Source organism: Balaenoptera physalus, assembly GCF_965194825.1.
Source record: "Balaenoptera physalus genome assembly, chromosome: 6".
Lineage (NCBI taxonomy): Eukaryota > Metazoa > Chordata > Mammalia > Artiodactyla > Balaenopteridae > Balaenoptera > Balaenoptera physalus.
In genome coordinates, this window is record NC_138885.1 from 99,673 (window position 1) to 126,469 (window position 26,797).

General features: G+C 42.0%; 1 protein-coding gene and 1 pseudogene across 2 annotated transcripts; one reads left to right on the forward strand and one right to left on the reverse strand.

The window, feature by feature from the left end:
• Window positions 1-5,815: 5,815 nt before the first annotated feature.
• Window positions 5,816-26,797, forward strand: LOC309662835 (myosin-13-like). The gene is made up of 11 exons (XM_082465997.1): window positions 5,816-5,854; window positions 7,602-7,679; window positions 14,119-14,333; window positions 18,809-18,952; window positions 19,038-19,194; window positions 21,020-21,047; window positions 21,802-21,913; window positions 24,466-24,529; window positions 24,621-24,719; window positions 24,824-24,927; window positions 26,150-26,797. Exons 3-11 carry the CDS (start codon window positions 14,130-14,132, stop codon window positions 26,267-26,269), a joined length of 1,032 nt encoding a protein of 343 aa, XP_082322123.1. The 5' UTR covers window positions 5,816-5,854; window positions 7,602-7,679; window positions 14,119-14,129; the 3' UTR covers window positions 26,270-26,797.
• On the reverse strand, window positions 15,183-17,690 carry LOC309663081 (UBX domain-containing protein 4 pseudogene; annotated as a pseudogene). The gene has a single exon. The product of its transcript is annotated as a UBX domain-containing protein 4 pseudogene (transcript).

Below are 26,797 nucleotides of genomic sequence, written 5' to 3' on the forward strand. Positions count from 1 at the left end.
CTAACAGCTATAAAAGAGGAAATCGACAGTAACACAATAATAGTGGGGGACTTTAACACCTCACTTACACCAATGGACAGATCATCCAAAATGAAAATAAATAAGGAAACAGAAGCTTTAAATGACACAATAGACCAGATAGATTTAATTGATATATATAGGACATTCCATCCAAAAACAGCAGATTACACGTTCTTCTCAAGTGCGCACGGAACATTCTCCAGGATAGATCACATCTTGGGTCACAAATCAAGCCTCAGTAAATTTAAGAAAATTGAAATCATATCAAGCATCTTTTCTGACCACAACGCTATGAGATTAGAAATCAATTACAGGGAAAAAAACGTAAAAAAGACAAACACATGGAGGCTAAACAATACGTTACTAAATAACCAAGAGATCACTGAAGAAATCAAAGAGGAAATAAAAAAATACCTAGAGACAAATGACAATGAAAACACGACAACCCAAAACCTATGGGATGCAGCAAAAGCAGTTCTAAGAGGGAAGTTTATAGCTATACAAGCCTACCTCAAGAAACAAGAAAAATCTCAAGTAAACAATCTAACCTTACACCTAAAGAAACTAGAGAAAGAAGAACAAACAAAACCCAAAGCTGGTAGAAGGAAAGAAATCATAAAAATCAGAGCAGAAATAAATGAAATAGAAACAAAGAAAACAATAGCAAAGATCAATAAAACTAAAAGTTGGTTCTTTGAGAAGATAAACAAAATTGATAAGCCATTAGCCAGACTCATCAAGAAAAAGAGGGAGAGGACTCAAATCAATAAAATCAGAAATGAAAAAGGAGAAGTTACAACAGACACTGCAGAAATACAAAGCATCCTAAGAGACTACTACAAGCAACTTTATGCCAATAAAATGGACAACCTGGAAGAAATGGACAAATTCTTAGAAAGGTATAACCTTCCAAGACTGAACCAGGAAGAAACAGAAAATATGAACAGACCAATCACAAGTAATGAAATTGAAACTGTGATTAAAAATCTTCCAACAAACAAAAGTCCAGGACCAGATGGCTTCACAGGTGAATTCTATCAAACATTTAGAGAAGAGATAACACCCATCCTTCTCAAACTCTTCCAAAAGATTGCAGAGGAAGGAACACTCCCAAACTCATTCTATGAGGCCACCATCACCCTGATACCAAAACCAGACAAAGACACTACAAAAAAAGAAAATTACAGACCAATATCACTGATGAATATAGATGCAAAAATCCTCAACAAAATACTAGCAAACAGAATCCAACAACACATTAAAAGGATCATACACCACGATCAAGTGGTGTTTATCCCAGGGATGCAAGGATTCTTCAATATACGCAAATCAATCAATGTGATACACCATATTAACAAATTGAAGAATAAAAACCATATGATCATCTCAATAGATGCAGAAAAAGCTTTTGACAAAATTCAACACCCATTTCTGATAAAAACTCTCCAGAAAGTGGGCATAGAGGGAACCTACCTCAACATAATAAAGGCCATATATGACAAACCCACAGCAAACATCATTCTCAATGGTGAAAAACTGAAAGCATTTCCTCTAAGATCAGGAACGAGACAAGGATGTCCACTCTCACCACTATTATTCAACATAGTTCTGGAAGTCCTAGCCACGGCAATCAGAGAAGAAAAAGAAATAAAAGGAATACAAATTGGAAAAGAAGAAGTAAAACTGTCACTGTTTGCGGATGACATGATACTATACATAGAGAATCCTAAAACTGCCACCAGAAAACTGCTAGAGCTAATTAATGAATATGGTAAAGTTGCAGGATACAAAATTAATGCACAGAAATCTCTTGCATTCCTATACACTAATGATGAAAAATCTGAAAGAGAAATTATGGAAACACTCCCATTTACCATTGCAACAAAAAGAATAAAATACCTAGGAATAAACCTACCTAGGGAGACAAAAGACCTGTATGCAGAAAACTATAAGACACTGATGAAAGAAATTAAAGATGATACCAACAGATGGAGAGATATACCATGTTCTTGGATTGGAAGAATCAACATTGTGAAAATGAGTATACTACCCAAAGCAATCTACAGATTCAATGCAATCCCTATCAAATTACCAATGGCATTTTTTACGGAGCTAGAACAAATCATCTTAAAATTTGTATGGAGACACAAAAGACCCCGAATAGCCAAAGCAGTCTTGAGGCAAAAAAATGGAGCTGGAGGAATCAGACTCCCTGACTTCGACTATACTACAAAGCTACAGTAATCAAGACAATATGGTACTGGCACAAAAACAGAAACATAGATCAATGGAACAAGATAGAAAGCCCAGAGATTAACCCACGCACCTATGGTCAACTAATCTATGACAAAGGAGGCAAAGATATACAATGGAGAAAAGACAGTCTCTTCAATAAGTGGTGCTGGGAAAACTGGACAGCTACATGTAAAAGAATGAAATTAGAATACTCCCTAACACCATACACAAAAATAAACTCAAAATGGATTAGAGACCTAAATATAAGACTGGACACTATAAAACTCTTAGAGGAAAACATAGGAAGAACACTCTTTGACATAAATCACAGCAAGATCTTTTTTGATCCACCTCCTAGAGTAATGGAAATAAAAACAAAAATAAACAAGTGGGACCTAATGAAACTTCAAAGCTTTTGCACAGCAAAGGAAACCATAAACAAGACGAAAAGACAACCCTCAGAATGGGAGCAAATATTTGCAAATGAATCAACGGACAAAGGATTAATCTCCAAAATATATAAACAGCTCATTCAGCTCAATATTAAAGAAACAAACACCCCAATCCAAAAATGGGCAGAAGACCTAAATAGACATTTCTCCAAAGAAGACATACAGACGGCCACGAAGCACATGAAAAGATGCTCAACATCACTAATTATTAGAGAAATGCAAATCAAAACTACAATGAGGTATCACCTCACTTCTGTTAGAATGGGCATCATCAGAAAATCTACAAACAACAAATGCTGGAGAGGGTGTGGAGAAAAGGGAAACCTCTTGCACTGTTGGTGGGAATGTAAATTGATACAGCCACTATGGAGAACAATATGGAGGTTCCTTAAAAAACTAAAAATAGAATTACCATATGACCCAGCAATCCCACTACTGGGCATATACCCAGAGAAAACCGTAATTCAAAAAGACACATGCACCCGAATGTTCATTGCAGCACTATTTACAATAGCCAGGTCATGGAAGCAACCTAAATGCCCATCAACAGACGAATGGATAAAGAAGTTGTGGTACATATATACAATGGAATATTACTCAGCCATAAAAAGGACCGAAATTGAGTCATTTGTTGAGACGTGGATGGATCTAGAGACTGTCATACAGAGTGAAGTAAGTCAGAAAGAGAAAAACAAATATCGTATATTAATGCATGTATGTGGAACCTAGGAAAATGGTACAGATGAGCCAGTTTGCAGGGCAGAAGTTGAGACACAGATGTAGAGAATGGACATATGGACACCAAGGGGGGAAAACTGCGGTGGGGTGGGGATGGTGGTGTGCTGAATTGGGCGATTGGGATTGACATGTATACACTGATGTGTATAAAATTGATGCCTAATTAGAACCTGCAGTATAAAAAAACAAACAAAACAACTAATACTAAACTTTCATTGGGTTATTTGTATGGAAATATGTTAATATAAATGTTTCAGACATTACATGAAATTTCTAAAAATCTTATATTTATAATTGTATGGAAATATGTATGGAAATATGTTAATATAAATGTTTCAGACATTACATGAAATTTCTAAAAATCTTATATGTTCTGGTATAATGTTATAAGTAATAATCCTAGTTATTACTTTAAAATGTATATCTCAGAAATAACTAATTTTCTTGTCAACTGCATTATTATGAACTTTCATCAAATCTTTAACCATGGTCATTTTTAAGTCTTTTGTCATTTACAGACAGTACTGGGTGTACTCTGATGATTTTGCAAATATGTTCCTATATAAGGGTTTCATCTTCAAGAAAGTCATGGAAAAGACTCTGACAAGTACAGGTTTCTGGTAACTGACTGTACTGCTGAACTGAATGAATAAGCATTTTCAGAACTCTAATGAAAAACTGATGAACTCATAAAAGTGCTAACAAAAGATCAAGATGAAAAAAAAAATTAATTACATGGGACTGAGTGAACTGATGAGGATGAGTATAATTTTTGTGACTTTCTGTCTGAATTAAAAAAAAAAATCCCACAAGGACTCAGAGGCAAAGAATATACAAATCAATTTTCACTGCAAAGTAAAGGAGCTGTTGCAGTGGAGGATTACTGGACTGAATGTCAATATTATGACATAGTATGAGTGTGTTTCATGTTTGGTAATTGCAATCATTGTTGCTTTTGTTGTGGTCATCCATGTACAATGCTTGGTGTCAGTCTATTTATCTCTTGTAAAAATAAAATACAGTGTGTGTGTGTGAAAAAAAAAAGTGGACAGAAGATATGAATGATAGCTATTCAAAGAAAATATACAGATGGTTAAAAGCCTCTGAAAAGATGCTCAACATTATTAGTCATTAAAGAAAAGCATATCAAAACCATGTTAACTTCATGCTTTATATACTGGGAAATTAATGAACATATAGACCAGTTGTAGCTTGGGTTAGGGTCATTGTGCTGGTTTTTTATAGATTCATTTCTTCTTTGAGTGTCTGTTCTTGATCATTCTTCATGCCTCTTCAAAATGCCATGTTCTATATTTCAAGTTTATTCACATTAATTCTCATTAAACCAATCAACGCCTTGTATCATTTCCGACACATTAATGATAGAAATACACTCGCAAGCACTTTCTTACTTTTCAGACATCATTGATTCACAAGATCTCCAGACCTCTTTAATAAAAAAAAAAAAAAAAGAAGAATAGATGGGTTAGATGGACCTAGAGATTATCACACTAAGTGAAGTAAGCCAGACAAAGACAAATATACGATATCGCTTATATGTGGAATCTAAAAAATAATGATACAAATGAACTTATTTACAAAACAGAAGTAGACCTACACATATAGAAAACAAATTTATGGTTACCTAAGGGGAAAGGGAGGTGGGGGATAAATTAGGAGTTTGGGATTAACACATACACACTACTATATATAAAATAGAAAAACAGCAAGGACCTACTGTATAGCACAGGGAACTATACTCAGTATTTTGTAATAACCTATAAGGGAAATGAATCTGAAAAAGAATATATAGATAGATGTGTGTGTGTGTGTGTGTGTGTGTGTGTGTGTGTGTATACATGAATCTCTTTGCTGTACACCTGAAACTAACACAACATTGTAAATCAAATATACTTCAATTAAAAAATAATGTATAAAAAAAAAAGAATGGATGTGTTAAATGGCCAATCTTATGTTTTCCGGAGATTTCTGAGAAGAGGCGCACACCACCTCATGTTTACGATGCTGGGTAAAGGAGACGTACTTAGTATCCATGCTATTGATCATCCATCGCTTGACAATTCACCCTGTGGCTCTGCCCTTCACTGACCTTCTTAGCACACTCTGCCTCAGTTCTGCTCGGCCTCTAGGACTCTCTAAGTCTCAAAGATCTGTGTCCAACGTCAAAATCCCTACGCAGCTGACTTGGCATTCTACAGCCTCCGCTGGTCATTTATCCAAGTAACTTAACAAGAGTGAAAGATCAGGGCTACGATGCATTTACATCTAAGGAGTAAATGGTGATCCCCCAATACAGCCACGTTAGAGTGCTGGGCTTGCGCATTTGGGAGTATAAAGGGAGCTGGGGGGCCACACTTTCGAAACTGCTTCGACCACAGCATCGCAAGGTAAGTGCTCGCAAGTGCCCGCTTTTTTGCTCCATGTAGCTGTGATTATACCTGATCAGGTTACCTGGAGAGGAGAGAAGGCAACACAGCAGCCTTTGCTGAGGGCCTACTAAGCGTAAGGAACTGTGTTAAGGGCAATATGGGAGACAAGATGGCGAGGCCTTTCAAGAAGCTTCTACAAAGAGTAAAAACACAAGAATATAAGCAATTATGACACCAAAAAAAAAACTAACCTGCAGGATATAAAGCTGAATATAATACGTGCTTACCCCTCTAATTGTTTAGGTCAGTATTATAATTGCAGTTAACAAATAAACATGCTAATTTGTGATATCTCTTCTGTGATTGCCTTGAAGTATTATTTGAAATTTTTGTGATTGGTTATGTAAATTTTTTTCTTATGTCAGGACTTCTGGGAGATGATTGCGGGAAGAAATTCTCCCATGCATTTTATTCATCTCAGAATGCATCCTAGTTTGCTTATTAATGACCAGTTTCCAGACTGCTCATGCATGGCATGCCTTGTGGACTTTGGGCTGGGTCATGTCTGACACTGCAGGAGCATCCCTCAGAGGGATTCTACAGCTTTAGGAGCTTGCGATGCTTTGATTTCTGGCCACCATCTTCACCAGAATACCTTCTGTCGTACATTCACAGGGTTAAGAGAAATCTTGGGGATTTTCTGGTCCATCTGTCTCATTTACAGAAGGAAACCAAAGCTCAAGGAAATTACAACAGCTACTTTACAGAGCTGGCATTAGAAAACCGAGGTTCTGCCTCCAAGTGTGATTTCGTTTGAACCAAGGATTCAGAATATGATACTTAATCATTTAATCTTTTCCTGAGAAAGTTGTGAGAATTTTAGGATATAGTTGGAGATTATTAGAGACTCATAAAAGGTAGAGACCAAGAGTACGCGACCAAAGTAGGAAAGCAAGTGTTGAAATGTCTCTTCCTGCCTAAATGGTATTTCACGACATGTTCCCCAGGTTCCATAAAAGTACTGTGTGGTAAATGGGAAGTTTAAGTTAAATTTGATATTGAAAATTATTCAGACTCTTATGGTATCCTGAGATCTTCATGTAGGTTATCAACTTCTGGACTGAGATTCCTTAGTCCCAAGTAAGTTATCAGCTACCCTACCTTCATCTTCTCCAAGAGAATATAGGATATTTAAGAGAGTGCCCTTCCTAGACCTCTTAAAGAAGTCTTGCCCATAATTCACAACTTTTCTCTCATTGCCAAAGAATTCAACTTCTGGTCTAAAAGCATCCAAGTTACAATCCGGATCATTCCCCTCCTTCCCTCCTTTCTTTTTTGACCCCTCACGGCCCCCTACCCTCAGCCGGAAGCATCATCTCTCTAAGTCCCCATAACACTTCATTTAGACGCTTACAGAATTTGTATTATTCTTCCTTGTTCAAAGATTTATTTGAGCATTTCTCTTAACTGTTCCTAAATTTTGCATTCCTTTAGGGTAGAGACTGTCTTTATCCTTTTTTATACCCCCTTAAGGAGCTGACATGGTACTTTGCACACACAGAAGATACTCAAAAAAATTGTTAATCAGTGCTGTAATTACCCAATTATTTAAAGAATGATGACTTAACCGAAGGGAAAAATGGAAAATGTATTTCCATCCCACACCATCCACTGTGTACTATTTAAATGTAGCTAAACTTAGAAAAGTACAATTTCTAGATTTATTTAAACTCTTCATAGTTCATTTGTTCTTTGTTTTGTTTAGTTTTGATTTCCGGAATCACTCTCTCAGAAGCCACTTCATTCCTGAAGGACACTAACCATTGCTTTGGAAACCAAGAAGGTAAGAGTCACTTTCATCTTGATTGGGAATACAATAATTGAAATTAGCAAACAGTGTTTTACACATTCTCATTCTTGCCACACTCATAGGAATCTGAAACTGATGAAATTAAAATCCATTACTTAAGTATTTCTAAAGGCAGATTACAAAATATGCAGCTAAGGAAGCAGGGCTTCCCAAATTTGCTCATCACACTAACAGGAATAAAACACACTGCAGAACTTTGACACACAAGCTCCAGGTCAATATACTTAGGTTGGCCCCAAACATGATGTTCGTAGGCTCAAGATTCAGTCTTCACACAAGTCTAACTTTGCTGTTTTTTGAGCAGAGGCCGCACCCGTGAATCCCCTCAGCTGTGTCTTTACTCACAAATGATGCTGAGAGAATAAGGAGAAATGGATTCAAACCTATGTCCACTGTAGTAATAAAAAAAATTACTCCCCCACCTCAAGATTTGTGTTTATTGGAAGTAATTCTAGATGAATTAGGACCAAGAAAACCAAAGTATAATTAAGTCATGACCACACCATTGCTGACAAGATGCAGTAGCTGAGAAGTTCCCAGGAGAGGGCTGAAAGTTGAGAGCAGTGTCATAGCGCACTGACAGCAGTAAGAGGGGTTGCGGAGCACTCAGAAGGTGGTGCTGGAGGTCAGGGAGGCTGGGATGGCCATCCCCATTGGAAGACCCCTAAAGACAGGAACAGAGGGGATGGTTGGAGGGACACAGCTGTGTAGGGCTGGAAGCAGGTCAAGCTCTCAAAACCAAGAAGCAGATAATTAGGGGACTTTCTGGGGGTAGAGTTTCCAGGGACACCATGAGTCATGCCAAGAGAGTTGGATGAGACCTAACAAGGGAAAGTTTTATCAGCCAAGAATACATGGTTTTAGCCCTGGGTCCCAGAGTACAGTTGTATAAATATGGGGACAAGATCTGACTTAGCAACCGGACGCACACAGCGTGCGTTGAGGGGCTTTGCTTGACAGTGAGTGGTGAGCCATCGGTGTGAGGAGGCTGCCAGAGGGCAGTCACCACCTCGGGCATGACACCTAGGTCAGGAGAGGTGAGGGCACATGCTGATGGAGGACAACATGTGGTCTGGATGTCACACTTAAGAGATTAACAGGAGTGAGCTCACTGTGATGGTAAAGGAGATGCAGAAGCACATCACGGAAGAAACAGATGAAGACAGCACTGGGGCTACTTAGCCTGGAAAAGAAAAAGCTAAGGGGGGACTTCCCTGGAGGTCCAGTGGTTAAGACTTCGCCTTCCAGGCTCAATCCCTGGTCTGGGAGCTAAGATCCTACATGCCTTGCAGCCAAAAAACCAAAACATAAAACAGAAGCAATACTGTAACAAATTCAATAAACACTTGAAAAATGGTCCACATTAAAAAAAAAAAAAAAAAAAAAAAAAGCCAAGGAGAACCCAGAGAAGCCATCAAGTGGGTGAAGAGTTGTCTTGTGGGGAGAAGGTCTGAACTCTTTCTGTTGTTACCAAGAGCCGAAAGGAGGATCAAACATCCTGAAGTCACAGAGAGCCAGATTTCAGTTTAAAGCAAGAAGTATCTTTGGCCTGCAGAAACTACCCCAAATGATTTTCCAAAATTTTCAAAAGGGAAAAAAGTCATCTTGAAGGCATTTGAGTAGGCTGGACAACACATTTGCAAGAATATCGCTGAGACAACTCATGCATCATCTAGGCAGTAAAAGTAGGAGATACTGGATTCTGAGTCATGGTTAGAGCTGTGGGTGGAAGAAGAAAAATCTTCACCTCAACACACGCAGTGACTTGAATCCCAGACGGAAAGTCTTGTTTTTCTAAGAGACCTAAAGGTATAGTTTGACCATGAGTCATTGTAGTCTTTCCCCAACTTCAGACTTCATTCTTATACTACTATCACAAATTTTGCAATACCCATTTAAGACCAGTACTGCTAATTCACTTAATATTTTGATTTACCTTGATTCCTTTCTCTTCTTAGATGTGTTTTTCAAAGTTACCCTATATGCTTGCTATGAAAGTCTGGACAGTCTATCTCAGCATCAGCTGAGACATTTAGATATTCAGAATCTCAAACTCTACTCCAGCTCTGCTGAATCAGAATATCTATTTCAACAAGATTCCCAATTGGATTCCTATGCCCACCAAAGTTTGAGAAACACTGCTTTATATCACTACTATAAACAGATATTTCACTGTCTCTAAGTCGTTAGCACATATTATTCTATTTTATTCTAACTTTCTTCACATTTTCACAAAATATTATCTCTAAACTTGGGATGCATCTTATAATCAATGAAAGGAGTACTGTAATTAGCAGGGTGTTTTCCTTTATTAGTGGGACACAAAATAGGTTATCTTACAATCGATGGCATCTTACATTTTGCTAAAATAAGGTAATAGACTTTAATATAACTATTAAAATTAAGAAATAGTTGCCTAAAATCATTTTGTATTTGACCATTGGGACTATGCCATGGTTTTGGAAAGAGTGGCTTTATAAAAGCAAAATAATGCTCCCAAACATCACTGTGTTTGAGGCCCTTGAGAACAATTCAGTTTCCTCAGTCCCAACCACAGAGATTCTGTTGCAGATGATTTTGATGTGGATCAACTTTCAACACTTTGGGTAGCAGGCTGAACACTAAGTCAAGCTAAATGACATCAGATCATAAACTTGTAGCCTGATGAGATTCCCTCACACTATAGTGCAACCATTCTCAAACTGTGGCCCATGGATCCTTGGAGATTCCTAAGACCTTTTCAAGAGGTACATGAGGTCAAAACAATTTTCGTAATACCCAGATGCCATGTGCTTTCTTCACTGTGTTGACTTAATGATGCAAAAGCAAGGATGGATAGACGATCTGACACTTTATTACAAATCAAGACATGGCACCAAGCTGTACTAATAGTCATAGTATTCTTCACAGCCATACACTGACAGTGAAAAAGAATTTTTTTTAATTTAAAAAGCCAGCTTCAGGACTTCCCTGGCGGCACAGTGGCTAAGAATACGCCTGCCAATGCAGGGGACACGGGTTCGAGCCCTGGTCCGGGAAGATCCCACATGCTGCGGAGCAACTAAGCCCGTGAGCCACAACCACTGAGCCCGTGTGCCACAACTACCGAAGCCCGCGTGCCTAGAGCCCATGCTCCGCAACAAGAGAAGCCACCGCAATTAGAAGCCCGCGCTCCGCAACGAAGAGTAGCACTCGCCTCAACTAGAGAAAGCCTGCACGCAGCAACAAAGACCCAACGCAGCCAAAAATAAATATAAATAAATAAATAAATGTTTTTAAAAGCCAGCTTCATTGAAAAATGACCTAAAATTTGCAGCAATGGAAAGTATTAATTTGACTACATCTCAAATTTATCCACATCTTTATAATATTCTACATGATCAAACAGGAAGTTCATGAAAAGCACTCCTTTTGCACACTGGACTTTGACATTTGTCTCAAGGAAAAACACATGTGCAGTTGTCTGAGTTGCAAGATGAACCAGCCACTTGATTCATGAAGCACCATTTTTACTTGAAAGAATGACTAGTGGACAAACTATTGTTTCTCAGACTTGTATATCTGGCACACAGTTTCTCAAAAAGCAGTGAAGTGTGTTTATCCTTTCAAGGAGAACTACTGACAGTATTTTTTACTAATGATATAGTTGAGTTTTCAAGCAAAAATTAAAATTTTGGAAGACTTGTATCTACTATCATTAGCTTGACAACGTCCTAATATTTGAATTTTCTAATGAGATCAGTACTGATATTAATGATTGTGATTTTTTATACTGTATAATGAAACGTGCCAATATTTGGAAGTTCTGTATAATTCAGTGAACAATATTTTCCAAATGATCAATGTATGATGTTTACAGATGGGTAAAAGTTTCATTCAAAGTTCAACACAGACCAACAGATCATAATGTTTGTTGATATGGTTTCAGATTCCACATTGCAACTAGCCTTTAAGGAACTACCACAGAAACTACCACGTGTCAAGTTTTGGTATAGTATCTAAAAAGAATTTCCACAATTATGTGAAAGGGCAATTAAAATACTCTTTCCTTTTCCAAATTATATATCTGTGAAAGATTTTCTATATCTACTTTAACCAAAAAATAAAAAACAAAAAAACAAAAAACCATACAGCAACAGACAGAATACAAAAGCAGGCATGAAAATCCATCCATCTTCTACTCAGCAGACATTAAAGTGAGTTGCAAAAATGAAAAACAATGGTACTCTTGCCACTAATTTTTTTGTTTTGGAAAATATAGTCATTTTCATAAAAATATGTCATTAATGTTAACATGCAATGAATTTGATAGGAACTTTAAATGAATTAGATTTTCTCAATTTTGACTTCTAATACCATAAATATTGGTAGATATGACCTGCATAAACCAAACTCACTGGGTTCTCAATGGTTTTTAAAAGTGTGAAGGGGTTCTGAGAAAACAAAGCTTGAGAACTGCTGCTGTCGTAAAACTCACTTAAGCCACAAAAGTAGGGACTATCTTCACAGATGAGGAAACAATATGGATGAATTCTTCCTCTCCACCAGGCAGTAACTGAGAAAATTTAAACCGCATGAAGCCTGCAAGCCAGAGGTCCTCTTTGCGGTGCTATATTGAGTTCCAATCTCTTAACTATGAAAACTTAACCACGAGCACACAGATGGTTCAGCAGAGCCGCTGGCCAAAGTAACATCGAAATGCAACTTATCCTGAATAAGATCCAGAGGGAAGCAGTTGCTCCTCTTTCTGTAGGACTAGATCCCCCCAGAATCTCAAGGAGGGATATTGCAACAACAGTCAGTTACCAATGAAGAGTAATTTCATAAAGTGTAAGACTGAGGGCGGGGGAAGTTCCAAGAGACAACCATAAAATGTTCAATTTTCCCACTTTTAATAGAAAACATAAAAGGCTTTATTCAAAACATATGACCTATTTCTTAAGAGAGATATGGGGATACATGTGTGTAATTGAACTCCATTTTATGGTCACTTACAGAAGAATGTATGGAAAGGAAAAAGCAGAGAAAGAAAGGGAGAAGGGGAAGAGTTGTGGGGAAAAGAAGTAGAGGGTCAGGAAGGATACGGGAAGAGGTCCAGAGGGAACAGGAAAAGCAAATGCAGATGAGGAAAAGGAACCAGAAAAGTCACACAACCTGCAGGGGCCTTAGAAATGAGCTAGGCTTGCTTCTTCATTTTAAGTGAAATTAGTGGCCCAAAGAAGTTAAGTGGTTTGACCAAGTTCAGTGCCGGGACTTTAAGCCAAATTTTCTAGCTTCTAAGCAAGGAAAACACATAAAGAGAAGGTCTGTGAAAGGGGATGGTTTGGAAAGAAGTGACGGGAGGGATGAGCGGGAGGGTGGACAGAGAGAGAGAGGCAGAAAGATACATAGACACACCATACACGCACATGCACACACACACACACGCTAAGCAGTGAGTTCTAAAGCAGCTATTTAATTAAACACTGTTTGTCACACCCCGACACTGCTACACATAACTAAAGTTTGGAGACCCCTGCCTTAAGCCCAGTACTTCTCAACTCTACTATGCCTAGAAATCACCTGGAGATCTTGTTAAAGTGCAGATTCTGGTTTTGTAATGCGGGGTGGTTCTGAGATTCTGAATGTCTAACAACTCCTCGGTGATGCTGATGCAACGTGTTCAAGGACCACTCTTGGAGTCAGAAGGCCCTACACCAGCAGTTCTCAGAGTGTGGTCCCTGGACCACAATGATGAATTCACCATCAGCTGATGAATGCACCACCAGCATTGCCTAAGAACTTGCTAGAAATGCATATTCTCAGGCCCCATCCCATACCTACTGAATCAGAGGCTCTGGGGCTGAGGCCCAGAAATCTGTGTTTTAACAAGCTCTCCAGGTAATTCTGGTGCATATTAAAGTTTGGAACCATTGCACTAGGCCATAATGTCTCCTATCACCTTGTTGCCTGTAATTGGCTAAACAAGTGTGGCAGTACTTTATATTCAAGTCATTACTTTTCACTGGGCTATCTGAACTTTCTACTAGGAATTATCAACATTCCAGTAATTCTTTTCAGACACCCTTAAGATTTGGGAATGACACCGAGATCATGAGGCTCAAATGTGATGTGTAATTAAGGAAGTATTTTCTGAGGCCTCCTTTATTAGGCTCAGCTTGGTTTCCTCTAATTGGTTTAGACTTCCACACCTGGAGCTGGACTAAGAGATGTCCCCTCAAACTTTTTTCTTGGAGTAAAATATCTCCTTTAGCTCACCCCCACTTGCCCACTCTAGGCCCCTATACCAGGTCCTGGATTCCTCAGAACGTAGGTTAATCCCAGGAACTTTTGAATCTGGCCCCCTGTCTGAATGGAAATAACAGGATGGAGTTTCCCAAAGCTCCAGACTCAGCAGCCCTGGTCTTCCCAGCCCCTGCAGTCATGAGCTCTGATGCAGAGATGGCCATTTTTGGAGAAGCAGCTCCCTACCTGTGGAAATCAGAGAAGGAGAGAATCGAGGCTCAAAATCGCCCATTTGATTCTAAGAAAGCTTGCTTTGCAGTGGATGATAAGGAATTTTATGTGAAAGGTATGATCCAGAGCAAGGAAAATGACAAAGTCACAGTCGAGACCCTCGACAACCGGGTAAGTGTTGATCTCAGATGTCCTTGCTAACATGGGCATCCCCCTTTGCCTTTGGATTAGAATAGTAGAAATTGCATACTGGCCCATAGGAATCTGAAGATAGAACAAGACTCACATTGATCTACTCTGAGTGAAGTCGCAGGTAAAAACTGCCATGGCACATACCTTTCCTCTGGCTCTTTCCTTCGAGGACTTGGGCTTTGAGAGTTTTTATGATGTTTGCTTTGGAGAAAGGGGAAGGTGGTGGTGGAAGAGTTTGGACTGTTTAAGGGAGAGATTGATACAGATTGCTGCTGGATGGGCGAATATACCAAATAGAACTCTCTAGGCTGCAGAGTCACTTACAGAGGGAGCTCCAGAGGCAATGCCTAATTTAATGCAGAGAATTACAGAGCACCATTCAATTCAATCCTTACTGAACACGCACCATGTCTAGGTCACAGTGTCTATCACTCTGCAAATATGAGCAAATCTCAGTCCCGCTTCCCCAAAGTTTATCATCTAGTGTAGGAATCAAGAGTACATGGTGGGTATGGGGACTTCCCTGGTGGCACAGAGGTTAAGAATCCGCCTGCCGATGCAGGGGACACGGGGTCAATCCCCGGTCCCAGAAGATCCCACATGCCGCGGAGCAACTAAGCCCGTGTGCCACAACTACTGAGCCTGCACTCTAGAGCCCGTGAGCCACAACTACTCAGCCCGTGCGCCACAACTACTGAAGCCCGTGTGCCTAGAGCCTGTGCTCTGCAACAAGAGAAGCCATGACAATAAGAAGACCGTGCACCGCAACGAAGAGTAACCCCCACTCGCCACAACTAGAGAAAAGCCCGTGTGCAGTAAGGAAGAACCAACGCAGCCAAAAATAAATAAATAAAATAATTTTTTAAAAAAAGAGTACATGGTAGGTATGAATCGCAGTTCACAAATTCAAGCATACAAGACAGATGATGATGACGATGATGATGATGATGATTGTTATTATTAAACTTAACCTCTGGTGTCAGCCTCTTTTCACAGGGCCGGAAATAAATTTTCTGGAGTTACTATTGGGGTCCCCTCCCCAGAGCCATGCCACATTTTCAGTAATACCACATGGGGTGTCACTGCCCCCCTGAAGGATTGCTAAGAAACAAGCCCCAGTTTCTTTGTTTTTTTTTTTTTTTGGAAAAGATTTTTTTATCCAGTGTTTAAGTAAGATTAAAAACTACAAGATTTTGCTTGCAGCTGATGAGCAAGAAGAGAAAAGTTAAACCCAAATTATCATCTGATTGGCTAGTTAAAACGCTCTGACTCAAGATCAAATTATTCAGTGACACACCAGTTACTTTGTGTGGGCTGAGGAGTTCTGGAGCAAAACAGCCCTAAACAAAACATATCATCTGAGAGCACAGGGCTAATGGGCATATGAAATACTAAACAAGAAAGCTGATAAAGGGAGGCTGTCGCAGACCTTTTGCTATTTTAGGCTTCTAGCAGTTGGTTACCATATACAAGGACCTAGCAGCCAGTTATTTTATCTCTTGACTTATCTGAGGTTAAACAACTTTAACCCACTAAGCAGGAATAAAGAGACACTTTGTAGATGAGTTGGAAAACATAAAGCAGTCCCACTTCTCCAGTAGAATTTTAGTTGAATTAAATCATAAGAGAAACAATGATTACTGCACATATTGTCCTTGTCACACTGCATCTGTTGAGTAGAATTTCCATTCCAAGTGTTGTTTTCATCTTCACCATCGTCTTGAGTCCTCAATCTGTATATCTTGCCCTCCTTTTTCAAGTCTTCCCCCCGTTTCTCCAGCACTCTTTTTCTGACTGGTTCCGTTTTTTCTGAGTTGCTAGAGGATGCAAGGTTTGAGGATTCCAATGATGCTGCTCTCACCGAGGTCTGTGCAGGAGGAGGATTACCAAATAAGAAGTTGCTGATCAATCTCCAGATGGCAAGGAATGGGTAAAGGACTGTCCCCAAGAATGTCCAAAAGTCGCCACTGGAAGAATGTACCATGGATGTAGTTGGTCTTCCTGCTGGCAACAGTACCACTGAAGCACTTGGGGCAAGTTCCAAATCCAGTAATTTCTTTTTATAATCTTCTTTGGTAAATTCCCTCCTGGGAAACATTGTTGCTAATGAAAAATTACCGTAAGTGTTGCCAACAGTCTGTGCAGCACTGCCTTGCTTCTTCTAGAGGAGCATCACAAGGGAACTGATTTGTGAAGGAAGAACCATCAGGAAGACGGAATTGAATTCTCGCAACACTGCTTCTTTCTGTTGTGGAAGAGTCTCTCTTGACTTCCATTTCTGCCTGTTTGGCCAGCAGGGCAGCAGCTTTAGCAGCTTCTACTTCTTCCTTTGTCTTTGCAAAACGAGCAGCTCTCTCTGCACGGTCCAGTGCAATCTTCTGTTTTATACGCTCTCGAGCTGCCCTATCTTCTGCCTTTTCTCTGTTCCTTTCCTCTAACACTCTTTTTGTTAATTCTTCTTCTTGCTTTCTTTTATAATCCAACATTTCTTTTCCAGTTTTCCTCCTCTCAATTTCCTCCTTAATCTCTCTCTGTTCTTCCTCTTTCCTTTTCTCTTCTCTCTTTTCTTCAAGTTGTTTGGTTAGTCTTTCCACTCTGACGGTGAGCTCCTCTGTAGGTCTCTGATTTGAACATCCACCAGGCTCTGGAGACACAGTGGCCTGGCCTGAAATTTCTCCTCCTGTTGCAGAATCTGACTTTGTATCAGAAGTGGGTGGTGTCTCACAGAGCTCTACATTTCTGGACTGACAGTTTTCAGAAGTGTTGTTCTGATCAAATGAGGTGGATGGAGTAGAGACTGAACTTTCTCACTGGCCACTATTTGCCACTGATATTTCACCTTTTAACGAGTGCATCTGCCGGACTTTGTGGATTCTGGTAACAAGTTCATCTGCAGGAACACTTCCTGCTATTACTTCCAAGGGAATTCCACTGTCTCCAATAAAGAAACTGGATGGAACACACACTACAGGATAGATCTGTGAAAACTGTAGGCAGGCTTCACTTTTGGTATCGATTTTCACAGCAACAAAACTGTTTGAAGATGCTTCTGTCACTTTCTCATCTTCCCAACTTGCAGCCATCTGTGTAGCCTGTTCATCATCACCTGCCACGAACACCACGAAGACCGTGCCGCTCCTCTTGGCCGACGCGATGGTGGCCGGAATGGCGCCCTGGAACCACAGCATCGCTGCCCTCGGGCACAGGCGCTCGCTCGGCGTGTTGCCGCCTCGGTCCCGGAGCCGGCCCCGCCCTCTCCGTCTTTGGGCCCCCGCGGCCCGCCTCCGGCTCCGCACCGGCGCGCAGGCCCGTCAGCGGCTCCCAGGACGCGTGCAAGCGCGCAGGCCGAGGCGCGCCCCGCGACGCATGACGCCACGGGTCGCCGTTGGCAGCGCGCCCCCGTCCTTTGTCTCGTTGGCAAGTCGGTGCGTGCGGGAGCCCGGGAGACCGCAGGCCCTGCAGTCCCGGAAGTGGAAGGAGCGCCCCAGTTTCTGAACCTTCAGGACACACAGATTTTTCCATCTCCCTTATGCTATTTTGGATGTCCCTCTCTCTCTAGTTTAGGGCGGTGGGGCAGAAGGGCTTCCTTTCCTCAAGAGATTTGGTCTATATCAACAAATCTCCTCCCTTTTATCTTTTCGGTAAAACCCTCAAAGCTCTTCTGAGGATTCGGGCTTTTGGAAAACAAACGCTAGAAAGGCTTACAGGCTCTCTCGCTTTTATGCCCTATTTTCTACCTTTCCTGAGTAATGGAGTGCCAGTTGTATGCTTAAAGGGGAGGGAAAACAGAGAGGGGAAAATTAGGTAATAGTCTCAAAATACTGTTTTCAGGCATGGACCATGCTTCAAGTCCAAATGTTTTAACTATTAGGGCAGCGGTGCAAGGAATTCTGGAAGCCTTGAAAAGACAGGGGAGAGCAGAAACAGGTCATGGAAGAGGTGGCACTTCAGAAGAGCTTTGAAGGTTGCTAGATGTAATTTCAATGTAGATATACTCCAGACAAAGGGACCCACATGAGCAGAGGTATTGAGGTGGAGATTTACAGAACACACTGGAAGAGTTTTTTCCAATCTTCCAAGCTTGATCTCATTGCAGCACTCATAGCAAATGGGGTAAACAGAGGCAAGCTGCTGTGGCCTTGGCCATCCTGAGTTCCACCTGGCCACCCTGAGGCTGAAGGGCTCTATAACTTTGCACACCTGTAACCCTCTTCTGGCACACAGAATGGCATGCTGACTTGGGGCATCAGACCAGAATTGGTTATACAGTTTGACCAGTCTTCGATTTATCAACAACAGTTATTTACGGATCATCTCTGGGCACAGAAATGATCCTTAAAGTTAACCACGGTAATGGGGTAATCTCACCACAATATCTCACCATTTCCACCCCACTGGTAGGTCACCACATCGGCTCTCCCACTCATCATGTGATTTTTCCTCTCAATATCCAGACACTCACTCTGAACAGTGACCAAGTCTTCCCCATGAACCCTCCCAAATTTGACAAGATCGAGGACATGGCCATGATGACCCACCTACACGAGCCAGGAGTGCTGTACAACCTCAAAGAGCGTTACGCAGCCTGGATGATCTGTGTGAGCGCCCTTCAACCTCTCTTTATTCCATTTCCTTCTCTTAGTAAAGTCAAGATCCATAGCTTGAATTTTCTGATTTTCTCAGACCTACTCAGGCCTCTTCTGTGTCACCGTCAACCCCTACCAGTGGCTGCCGGTGTACAACCCTGAGGTGGTGACGGCCTACAGAGGCAAAAAGCACCAGGAGGCCCCGCCCCACATCTTCTCCATCTCTGACAACGCCTATCAGTTCATGTTGACTGGTGAGTAATTTCTTTAATCCATATTTTAAAAAATAGTTTTAGTGAAGTATTCAAGTCCTTTAACTGCACTGGTTCTTAGTTAATTACTCGAGCCCTTCACAGGCTTTGGTCATCCAAACGGTGCAATGACCAAAGTGACCTCAGTAGATTCAGAGGATGTCAGGATGGAAAGCCAGGGGCGCAGTATCTTCCATTACCAGTCACGGTTCTTAAGCCAGAGCTTGGGACTGAAGCCACACTAAGTACATGCTTCTCTGGGGGTGGATGTGAAGCACAAGGAGATGCGCTGCCCCCACCTCCAAAGAAACCCTCAACAGGAACACACTTGGAAGAGAGACTATATTAGTAGCCACTTAGGAATGCAAAGTTGGAGAAATGGGCACAGCAACTTCCCTTCACCTGTTTTCTCAGGCTCCCTCTTTCTCCTCCTTAAATTTCCAGAATAGCAGATGAAATAGCAGAGATGTGGTAATACTGTCACCCTTGTCATGCCTAACATCACTTCGGTCTGTTCCACTTTCACCTGATTTGACTTGGTGCAGAGAGAAGAAGTAGAAGCAAGCATCTGAGATCTGAAGATGCTTAAAAGTCATCCAGGACAATGTGGCCCAAACTTCAGCCATTCCAATGTCACATTCGCAATCCTGGCCATTTCTGCATATTTAAAATCTTTCCTTATAGTGACTGAAGTTCCGTCCATTTCAAAAAGGAAGAATAGGGAATTCCCTGGTGGTCCAATGGTTAAGACCCTGTGCTTCCACTGCAGGGGACACGGATTCGATACCTGGTCAGGGAACTAAGATCCCACATGCCACGTGGCGTGGCCAAAAATAAAAATAAAATAGGAACCGAACAAATCTGCCCTTTGATCTGGAGGAAAACTATTTTTTAAAAAAAGGAAGAATAATATCACTATTAGTATTAGTTTCTTAGGACTGCCGTAATCAAGTACTACACACTGGGTGGCCTAAGCAACAGAAATGCATTGTGTCACAGCTCTGGAGCCTGGAAGTCTGAGATCACGGTGTCAGCAGGGTTGGTTCCCTCTGAGGGCCGAGAGGGAGAATGTGGTCCAGGCCACTCTCCCAGCTTCCGGTGGTTTGCTGGCCATCCTTGCCATCCCTTGGCTTATAGAATCATCACCTTGATCTGCACTTTCATCTTCACACTGTGTTCTCATCTGTCTCCAAATTTCTCTTTTTATAAGGACACCAGTCATATTGGATTAGGGGCCCACCTACTCCAGTATGACCTCATCTTCACTAATTACATCTGAAATGACCCTATTTCCAAATAAGGTCACATTTTGAGGTACTGGGGGTTAGTTAGGGCCTCAACATATTAGTTTGTTGGGGGGAACACAATTCAACCTATAACACTCTTGTAAATGGAAAATCACGGTCACTGTCCACAAGTAGAAAGTAAAGGTGAAAGAAAAAGGCAATGACAACAAATCAGTGTCCATAAATTCTAATTAGAAGCTGTGGCTTCTTACAAGTCCTAAGTCTGAGACTTGCTTTCTTTGTTGAAAAGGGAGATAAGAAAGTGCTATTGAGGAGGTAAAGATCTGTGAACACGAATAACTTCCACACTGTGGGACTCACCGTTCGCTTCCCATGCTGCCCACATTACACATCCAGCATTTGGGAAATCTGCACAAATTGTCTCAAAGAAGATTCGACATGCCCAAATCATCACACCACTAGTTAATGGCAAAGCCAGAACTAGAACTCATGGGCTCTGTCTACCCCCAATGTTGCCTGATTTGTATATCCTGCCTGTATGTTGTTTATTTATTCTGTCCTGCTTCCTTCTGCATTTCTAGATCGAGACAACCAGTCCGTCCTCATCGCGTGAGTAACCTGTGTTGTTGCCATGATGACTTGGAAGGGGCTGTCCATTCCTTCTGCTCTCCTTCAGCTCACTTACTTTTTAAAAAAAATTATTTTATTGAAGTATACTTGATTTACAATGTTGTATGTACAGCAAAGTGATTCAGTTATACACATATATTCCTTTTCATATTCTTTTCCATTTTGTTTTATCACAAGGTATTGAATATAGTTCCCTGTGCAATGCAGTAGGACCTTGTTGGTTATGCATTCTATATCTAATAGTTTGCATCTACTCATCCCAAACTCTCAATCCATTTGTCCTCCATTCCCCCTTTCCTTGGTCAGCTTGGCAATTACAAGTCTGTTCTCTATGTCTGTGTATCTCACTTTATTTTATTTTATTTTACTTTATTATATTTTATTTATTTTTGGGTGCGTCGGGTCTTAGTTGCAGCACTCGGGATCTTTTGTTGGGGTGCGCGGGCTCTTCGCTGTGGTGTACAGGCTTCTCTCTAGTTGTGGCAGGCGGGTTTTCTCTTCTCTAGTTGTGGCACGCAGGCTCCAGAGCGCGTGGGCTCTGTAGTTTGTGGCACATGGGCTCTAATTGAGGCACGCAAGCTCAGTAGTTATGGCGTGCGGGCTCGGTTGCCCCGCGGCATGTGGGATCTTAGTTCCCTGACCAGGGATTGAACCCGCGTCCCTTGCATTGCAAGGGGGTTCTTTACCACTGGACCACCAGGGAAGTCCCTCTCACTTACTTTTAAATCAACAGCGGAGAATCCGGGGCTGGGAAGACAGTGAACACCAAGCGTGTGATCCAGTACTTTGCAGCAATTGCGGTCACTGGGGAGAAGAGGAAGGCGCAGCGGCCGGGCAAGATGCAGGTGAGCAGCTTCCTGCACCTGGAAGGCTTGCTGGAATGAGTATAACTGAAACCCCAGGTGAGCCCCAAGTGTCCGCAGGGCTTTGTGCTCAGCAGAGATGCACAGCACGAGGTCCTGCCCCAGGGGGTGTTTACGGGGCAAGGCAGGAAATGGCTCCACCTTGTGGACTCGGGCTCTAGCACCAGCTCCATCAGCAACAGCCGAGTGACCATGAACAACTCCACATCCTCCTTTGGCTAAGGAATGGTTTAGGCCAGTGGTTCTCAAACTGGAGTGCACGTCAGAATCACCAGGAGGGTTCGTTAACAACGGATTGCTGGTCCCCAGGCCCAGAATTTCTGACTGAAATTCCTGTCTCACATTCAAAATCCTGGCATGTTGCATTTCTGTCATGTTCCCATTGTTCATGCCCTGTCCAGGGATCACACTTTGAGAACCACTGGGCTGGACAGTAGTTTCCAAACAGCTCTGAAGTCAGAAAGGCAAGCAATCATGTGGGGAAGGGGAAAAGGTAAAAACTCTGCTTTCTATAAGTGGATTTCTACGTAATAATTCTCACAAAATATTTTATGCAACTTAAACATTTTTTTGAGAACCACTGTTTCTATCATATGGGTCACTTTCATTGCTCACAGTCTGTTTCTACTTCTGAACCCGAATATCTGTATAAATGGGTCCTGGTGCATGCAGGAACAGAGGTCTATATTTTACAAATCCATAATTTATAATAAAATGTTATCAGAGAAGAAAGGCCATCTGGGAGATTGAGAGGTAGCGGGTAGGGCTCCAACCTGGAATCTGGTGTGGCCAGAAGCCACTTTGATGCTGTGCTAAGACTCCTTCTACGATGGGACCTTGAAGCCTCCTTGGGTGGGGTGGGGATGGGCTTGTGGGTACTCAGCACAACTGTACCTGCCACCAGCCTGAGCTGGGCGACATCTCTCCCTGGGACCTTTCCAGAGCATCCACACTTTTGAGTCACTGGGAAGTTACTTCGGAAGACGTCCAAAGTCCTCTCTTTTCCTCTTCTCACATATTATTAGGGAACCCTGGAAGACCAGATCATCCAGGCCAACCCCCTCCTGGAGGCCTTTGGAAATGCCGAGACCGTGAGGAATGACAACTCTTTGAGATTCGTTAAGACTCAGTCCAATTGTCAATGACCCCCAGAAAGAAAACCCTCTCCTCCAATGCTGAATATGAAAAATGGCCACATAAACTAGGATATACCTGGCCTTAGTCTACCCCCAAGCGCTTCAGATCAAGCTGCCCAACCGAGATATTCTGATAACCCTTCAAAGAACATTTTGTCTTATTCCCAGCCGAAGGAAGATTTAGCTGTCCTTCCCTAACTAATCAGCATCACCTCAGAGCCTCCTGAAGTCACAAGGATTCAAGATTCAAATTCCACAAGTACAAAATGACTTCTCTATGCTAAAATTGGTCTCTTCAGGTGGAAGCATTTTAAAATACATAAGTCCATTGAACAGTATCCACTGACTTATTAGCCATGAAAACCTTAGTGTGAAGTTAGTTAGCAGATCTGACCTTCTCCAAGTCAGGAGGTGCTGGGAGGAGGGAAAACCTGGTGGAGGCAGCAGAGCTCAAAAATTGGGAAGAAGTTGAAACTGAAGCTACTGAAGGATATGTCCCATCCTTCAATGTTTCACTTAGGATTAGCTCAACCAAAGAGGCATTTACTTCCGACACTGGCAAATAAACAAGTATCCAGTCTCCTATCTAATTTCACTGGCCAGTAGAGCAAGTACCCAGAGGCACTGGCATTCAGCAGCTAGAACTCCTGAAGAGCGAACACATAATTCACATAAACCTACACTGGTCCTTCATTAACTCTCCTTAGGCTTCATTCAGAGAATACTGAGAATACTACTGAGGATGTACTACATTCCAGGGTCTGTGGGTGAACAAGCAAGGCAATATTTTTGCCCTCCAATTGGCTCACAGAGTGGTAGCTACCAATTAAGCAGATGATGTAAGAAGGGAGTATACACACACACATATATACTATATATAATTTCACTCCTCACTCCCCAAGATTGGGGGAACCCAAGTGCTGTGTGGGTCTTTGGGGAGCCAGGAGGCCTGGCCTGGGAGCTAGGTTTGCATGTAGTAAGTAGTAAGGAAAACTGAGGCAAGAAATCTCAGAAGTAACATCCAGAGGCAAAAAAGAAGTCAGATAGTCCAACCAGGTTATCAGTTCAAAGGTGTTACAAAGAGTTGGAGCAGGATAAAGACCAAGGAGACAGTCAGGTGTGAGGTGGTCCCAAACCGAGACTTGAGAGGGAGCCTGCAGGCATCCCCAGAGCTGTGGGAACAGGGCCAGGTGCTTTGGGCAGAGCTACCTGAGTCTTGGCTGAGCCAGCGTGGGGACCAGATGCCAAGCAAACAGAGAGGAGGAAGGTCCTCATGCTTCTGGCATCACCTCCTCCGTGAGCCTACACAGCCCACCCATCCTCAGTAGTACCTAACAGAAGCTGGCTACAGTACCATAGAAAGAAAATAACTGTGTTTTTCAATCTGTCTTTGGACAGGGGACGTTCATTCGCATTCACTTTGGAGCCACAGGAAAGCTGGTGTCAGCGGACATTGAAACCTGTGAGTCCAAACACTCTATCTGGCACCTTGGATTTGGCCACAGAGGCATCTCCTGGGGACCCTAAAATCACATCGTTTTTTGTTATCTTAGATCTCTTAGAAAAATCCAGGGTGGCATTTCAGTTATCCCGTGAGAGAGGCTATCATATTTTTTACCAAATCATGTCAAACAAGAAGCCGGAACTTATGGGTAAGTTCCTTGGTTATCATTCTCATCTTCCAAATCGATCACATTGGAAAAAAACTCAGAGTCAGTTGTGCATAAGATGCTAAAGGGATCCTCCTGCTTCACAGACCTGCTTCTCATTTCAACCAACCCCTTTGACTTCCCCTTTGTGAGCCAAGGAGAGGTCACCGTGGCCAGTATTGATGACAGTGAGGAATTGTTGGCCACTGATGTAAGTATTTTGTGTGTTTATTTACTTAAGTAAGGAATTGTTGAATTTATGAACTGAGAGGTACCCATGATCTCGGGAGGAAGCTGGGATGCAGGGATGCTCAGTGATTAGACCCAAGAGCTCAGAGAATTAGTACAGATCACACCCCTCCCCCACTTGGTTCCATTTCAGAAGATTCCAGGAAATGGGAATACAGAAAGTTCTCCAAAATAGGCCTTCAGTTCCATTCTCCAGCTTTTTAGAGTAAATGTTTGCATGGATAAGGTCTTTAAAGTTTTTGTTGGAAGTTTTCAGGGTACAAAACCATCTACATGGTTCTTTTAAGAAAATCTAGAAAATACAGAAAAGTCTAAAGCAGGAGAAAACAGTCCCGCTCTGCAGCAGCCGTTCCATTCCTCTGGCTACCTGCCACCTCGGGCTCACAGTAGGCACCCACCTCCTCAACACACCAGTCAGGCCTCTGGCCTTTAGCTTTGGGGAGTATCTCCAGGATCAGTAACCATAATATTAACTGAGTGCATTGAGCACTCACGCATGCTAGGAACTGAGAAAAGAGCTTTGCCTCAACAAAACCTCTGGGATCAGCACCACTGCTACCCCCGTTTCATAAAGGTAGAAGCTGAGTCTTAGGAAAAAAACACACGATTTACACGAAGACAGTTTGTAAACGACGGTCTGAACCCAGATCTGCCCAACCCCAGAACTTACATTTTTAACCCTAACCCTAAGACCCTGACCCTGACCCTGACCCTGACCCTGGCCCTGGCCCTAACCCTAACCCTAACCTCATAGTGTTGCTGACCCTTCTACTGATATAATTGTATGTAATTGAACTTATTCAATAAATCTATTAAACACCTGCCCTCTGCCCAACACCCTCCCAGGTGTTGGAAATGCAATGAAAATACTCCATAAGATGCGCACCTGGTGGGCACATTGTTAACAAAAGGCTTTTACATTTTCACCAGTAGTTTCTCCGTAAGGTCATCACTTGCCAATTAATGACCATGCTGTTTAGGAAGCTCATTAAAAACCCAGGAGTCACGGTTCCCGCCAGGCTCTCCCGTTCTCCCTCGGGCACTCTTCCACCCTCTCTAGGTTTCAGTTTCCAGGAACTCGAGCCTATTGAGAGAGTGCGGAAATAGCTAATCTGGTTTTTGGATGATAGACCATAAACCAGATTTAAAGAAAAATATGTCATTGCTGGTTTTCATTCAAACAGACAGGTATAATGAAGGAAGGAACCCCTCTGGCCCTCCAGGAGTTGCCTGGGAACCTAGTCTGCGAAATACTTATACATCAAGAGATGGCTCTGAGCTGGAATTCTACAAAAGAAGAGTAGAGCAACCCAGTACAGCTTTATACCCCCTCAGCCGCAGGAGGAGAATGGCTGCAGGCTACTGAAAGCCAGCAGCATTGACAAATTAACTCCCCCCAGCCTTTGCCAAACTACAGTGGTACCTCTGAGTTCTCTGTTTCCTTCTCTATTCTGACTCTTTTCTCAATAAATCCACATTTCTTAATATAGTGTCACAGTGGAAGCAAAACAGACCTTCAGTTTTCAGACCTCAATTTATAAAGCAAAGGTTCTAGGGGTTTTGTTTTTAAATTAAAGGACCACATAATTTGAAAATTGTATAGGTTCTAATTCTTCAGTTCCAAGACACCAAACACACTGCATGGGGTTCCCATGGGAAGGCCCCTCTCAGCAGAAGCGCCACCGATTCCACAATGAAAGGGCAGCAAGGTGCCCTTCTCCCTTCTCTGCTGCCTGGATGGCCCCCATGTTTTTCAATCCATGCCCCCTGGCAAGTTTCTAAGGTGCAATTCTGAGACCCTTCCCTTTCCCATCCCAGCAGGTGGCCAAGGG

Coding starts and splice junctions, on each gene's coding strand:
- LOC309662835 (XM_082465997.1), top strand. CDS start 14,130: ATGAGCTCTGATGCAGAGATGGCCATTTTTGGAGAAGCAGCTCCCTAC. Junction 18,953..19,037: donor ACGCAGCCTGGATGATCTGT/GTGAGCGCCCTT, acceptor TGATTTTCTCAG/ACCTACTCAGGCCTCTTCTG. Junction 21,048..21,801: donor AACCAGTCCGTCCTCATCGC/GTGAGTAACCTG, acceptor TTAAATCAACAG/CGGAGAATCCGGGGCTGGGA.